Source organism: Centroberyx affinis, unplaced genomic scaffold (genome assembly GCF_046629955.1).
Source record: "Centroberyx affinis isolate AG114_WGS23_722 - 3 ecotype Tasmania unplaced genomic scaffold, CSIRO-AGI_Caff_v1 ptg009450l_1, whole genome shotgun sequence".
Classification (NCBI taxonomy): Eukaryota; Metazoa; Chordata; class Actinopteri; order Beryciformes; family Berycidae; genus Centroberyx; species Centroberyx affinis.
The window spans coordinates 22501-26560 of NW_027284533.1; the positions used below are offsets into that span (position 1 = coordinate 22501).

Here is a 4060-nt window from a genome sequence, read left to right on the forward strand (position 1 = left end):
TCCATATTTCACCAAACACAGAGGTCATGTGATAATATTAGTCCCATGCGAATTGGCATCTCTGTGATTTGGGGTCGTATTTTTTTTTTTCAAGGTTTTTTGTTTTCTCCGCGCCTTTTTTCTGCCTTTTTCTGCCTTTTCTGCCTTTTTTCCAGTAAAGTTTGCAGTTTGCACTAAAGCTGGAAATTTATTTCATTCCACAGCAAACAATATTCATCGCTGGGGTCCAAAGGTTCAGCTCATGCAGCCAGAGACTGTTTGCTTTAATCTTCGTATTCATCACATTTCATATCGCCGTCGCAATATCCAACATCATTATGTAGTAGTATGTATGTAGTATGTATGTACAGTATGTAGTAGTATGTATGTAGTATGTATGTACAGTATGTAGTAGTATGTATGTAGTAGTATGTACAGTATGTAGTAGTATGTATGTAGTATGTATGTACAGTATGTAGTAGTATGTATGTAGTAGTATGTAGTATGTATGTAGTATGTATGTAGTATGTATGTAGTATGTATTAGTCATATTAATATCACCTGTAACCATGGATGCTGCAGAGCTTCTTCTATCTTCATCCTCTTCACCGGATCGACCACCAGCAGCTTCCTCACCACGTCCTTCGCTGAAAACACAAACACACACTGATATATACACACACACACACACACACACTGATATACACACACACACACACACACACACTGATATACACACACACACTGATATATACACACACACACACTGATATATACACACACACTGATACACACACACACACACACACACACACACTGATATACACACACACACACTGATATATACACACACACACACACTGATATATACACACACACTGATACACACACACACTGATACACACACACACACACACACACTGATACACACACTGTCTGGAGACTGATATGTATAGAGTCTATATGTCTTGCATTGCTAATGTGTGTGTGTCAAAGATACAGTATATAATACACAGTATGTAGTGTATAGTACTTGGTATACATTACACATATATAATATACATGTATATAGTATACATGTAGTATACAATGTACAGTATATGTAGTATATCCTACAGTCCTTAGTGATCTGTATCTGAATGTAGAGTTAGACCTATAAACTATGTAGTATATCTTATATACTAGCACATCAGTGTGTATTACTGCAGCAGAGTGTAGTAGTACTGCAGCAGAGTGTAGTAGTACTGCAGCAGAGTGTAGTAGTACTGCAGTAGAATGCAGTAGTACTGCAGTACCCTGGTCAGAGATGCCTTTCCACTTGACCGGCAGCATGATGAATTCTCCCTGGATGATCTGCTCTCTGATCGACTGATGACCGAAGTTCTCATGGAACGGAGGATAACCACCCAGACTGAGAGACAGACAGGTGGAGAGACAGACAGGCAGAGAGTCAGACAGGTGGAGAGACAGACAGGCAGAGAGTCAGACAGGCGGAGAGACAGACAGGCAGAGAGTCAGACAGGTGGAGAGACAGACAGGCAGAGAGTCAGACAGGTGGAGAGACAGACAGGCGGAGAGTCAGACAGGTGGAGAGACAGACAGGTGGAGAGACAGACAGGCGGAGAGACAGACAGGTGGAGAGACAGACAGGCAGAGAGTCAGACAGGCAGAGAGTCAGACAGGTGGAGAGACAGACAGGCAGAGAGAGAGACAGGCAGACAGAGAGAGAGACAGGCAGACAGACAGAGACACAGGCAGACAGAGAGAGAGACAGGCAGGCAGAGAGAGAGAGACAGGCAGACAGAGAGAGAGAGACAGACAGGCAGAGAGAGAGAGATAGACAGGCAGAGAGCGAGACAGGCAGGCAGAGAGAGCGAGACAGGCAGGCAGAGAGAGAGAGACAGGCAGACAGAGAGAGAGACAGGCAGAGAGAGAGAGACAGGCAGACAGACAGAGACACAGGCAGACAGAGAGAGAGACAGGCAGAGAGAGACAGGCAGGCAGAGAGAGAGAGACAGGCAGACAGAGAGAGAGACAGGCAGAGAGAGAGACAGGTTGAAGCTAGTGTAGGCAAATTATTTTAACCAGGTTTTATTTATTGATATTCTCTTTACATCCTGACAGACAGCTGTGAGCTCTGAGAAAAAAACAGAAAAGCTCTGGTCTCTCTCTGGTCTCTCTCTCTCTGGTCTCTCTCCGGTCTCTCTCTCTCTGGTCTCTCTCTCTCTGGTCTCTCTCTGGTCTCTCTCTCTCTGGTCTCTGGTCTGTCTGTCCAGGCTGCAGGAGGACCAGCTGTTAACAGCCAATCAGGACAGCCCAGTCTAATCCTGCAGGCTGGACTAGACAGGAGGGAGGAGCAACAGGAGGGAGGGAGGAGCTACAGGAGGGAGAGAGGAGCTACAGGAGGGAGAGAGGAGCTACAGGAGGGAGAGAGGAGCTACAGGAGGGAGAGAGGAGCTACAGGAGGGACAGAGGGGCTAAAGGAGAGAGGAGCTACAGGAGGGACAGAGGAGCTACAGGAGGGACAGAGGGGCTAAAGGAGAGAGGAGCTACAGGAGGGAGAGAGGGGCTACAGGAGGGACAGAGGGGCTAAAGGAGAGAGGAGCTACAGGAGGGACAGAGGAGCTACAGGAGAGAGGAGCTACAGGAGGGAGAGAGGGGCTACAGGAGAGAGGAGCTACAGGAGGGAGAGAGGAGCTATAGGAGGGACAGAGGGGCTACAGGAGAGAGGAGCTACAGGAGGGAGAGAGGGGCTACAGGAGAGAGGAGCTACAGGAGGGAGAGAGGGGCTACAGGAGAGAGGAGCTACAGGAGGGAGAGAGGGGCTACAGGAGGGACAGAGGGGCTACAGGAGAGAGGAGCTACAGGAGGGACAGAGGGGCTACAGGAGAGAGGAGCTACAGGAGGGAGAGAGGGGCTACAGGAGGGACAGAGGGGCTACAGGAGAGAGGAGCTACAGGAGGGACAGAGGGGCTACAGGAGAGAGGAGCTACAGGAGGGAGAGAGGGGCTACAGGAGGGACAGAGGGGCTACAGGAGAGAGGAGCTACAGGAGGGAGAGAGGGGCTACAGGAGAGAGGAGCTACAGGAGAGAGAGAGGAGCTACAGGAGACAGGCTACAGGAGGGACAGAGGGCTACAGGAGAGAGGAGCTACAGGAGGGAGAGAGGAGCTACAGGAGAGAGGAGCTACAGGAGGGAGGAGCTACAGGAGGGACGAACTACAGGAGAGAGGAGCTACAGGAGGGAGAGAGGAGCTACAGGAGAGAGGAGCTACAGGAGGGAGGAGCTACAGGAGAGAGGAGCTACAGGAGGGAGAGAGGCGCTACAGGAGAGAGGAGCTACAGGAGGGAGAGAGGCGCTACAGGAGAGTGGAGCTACAGGAGGGAGGAGCTACAGGAGGGAGGAGCTACAGGAGAGAGGAGCTACAGGAGAGAGGAGCTACAGGAGGGAGGAGCTACAGGAGAGAGGAGCTACAGGAGAGAGGAGTTACAGGAGAGGAGTTACAGGAGGGAGGAGGAGGGGTTTGTTAGTTGTGTATCAGTTCTCCTCCAGCTCCATCTTGAGTCAGGAGCCAAAACCAAAAGACTTTACAACAGAATCCTGTCAGCCAGCTGTCAATCAAACATCTAGAGAACTATGAAGAGAGAGAGAGAGACAGATATGAGGGGCGAGCGAGCCAACCAGACGAAGAGCAGCACTCCCAGGCTCCACGCGTCGACGGCGAGGCCGTAACCCGTGGTGACGGCGTGTGTGAAAACCTCCGGGGCGAGGTACGACGGGGTGCCGCACAGAGTCCGCATCAGGGCCGCCTCCTCCAGCATCCGAGACTGGTTAAAGTCTGTCACCTGACACACACACACACACACACAGAGACACACACACACACACACACACACACACACACAGAGACACACACAGAGACACACACACACACAGTCACCTGCCTTCATTAGAACCATGTGGTGATGATGTGATGATGTGATGGTGATGATGTAATGATGTGATGGTGATGATGTAATGATGTGATGGTGATGATGTGATGGTGATGATGTAATGATGTGATGGTGATGATGTAATGATG

The 4060-nt window shown here is 50.0% G+C and overlaps 1 protein-coding gene across 1 annotated transcript in view; it reads right to left on the reverse strand.

Annotated features, from left to right (window-relative positions):
- Positions 1–3833, reverse strand: part of chek2 (checkpoint kinase 2) — a 6517-nt gene extending 2684 nt beyond the window's left edge. The window contains exons 1-3 of the mRNA XM_071514634.1: positions 3661–3833; positions 1275–1390; positions 541–626 (exon numbers count right to left, since the gene is read on the reverse strand). Coding sequence (XP_071370735.1) covers positions 541–626; positions 1275–1390; positions 3661–3800 — 342 coding nt within the window. The 5' untranslated portion in view covers positions 3801–3833. The remainder of the gene's footprint in view (positions 1–540; positions 627–1274; positions 1391–3660) is intronic.
- Positions 3834–4060: the final 227 nt, after the last annotated feature.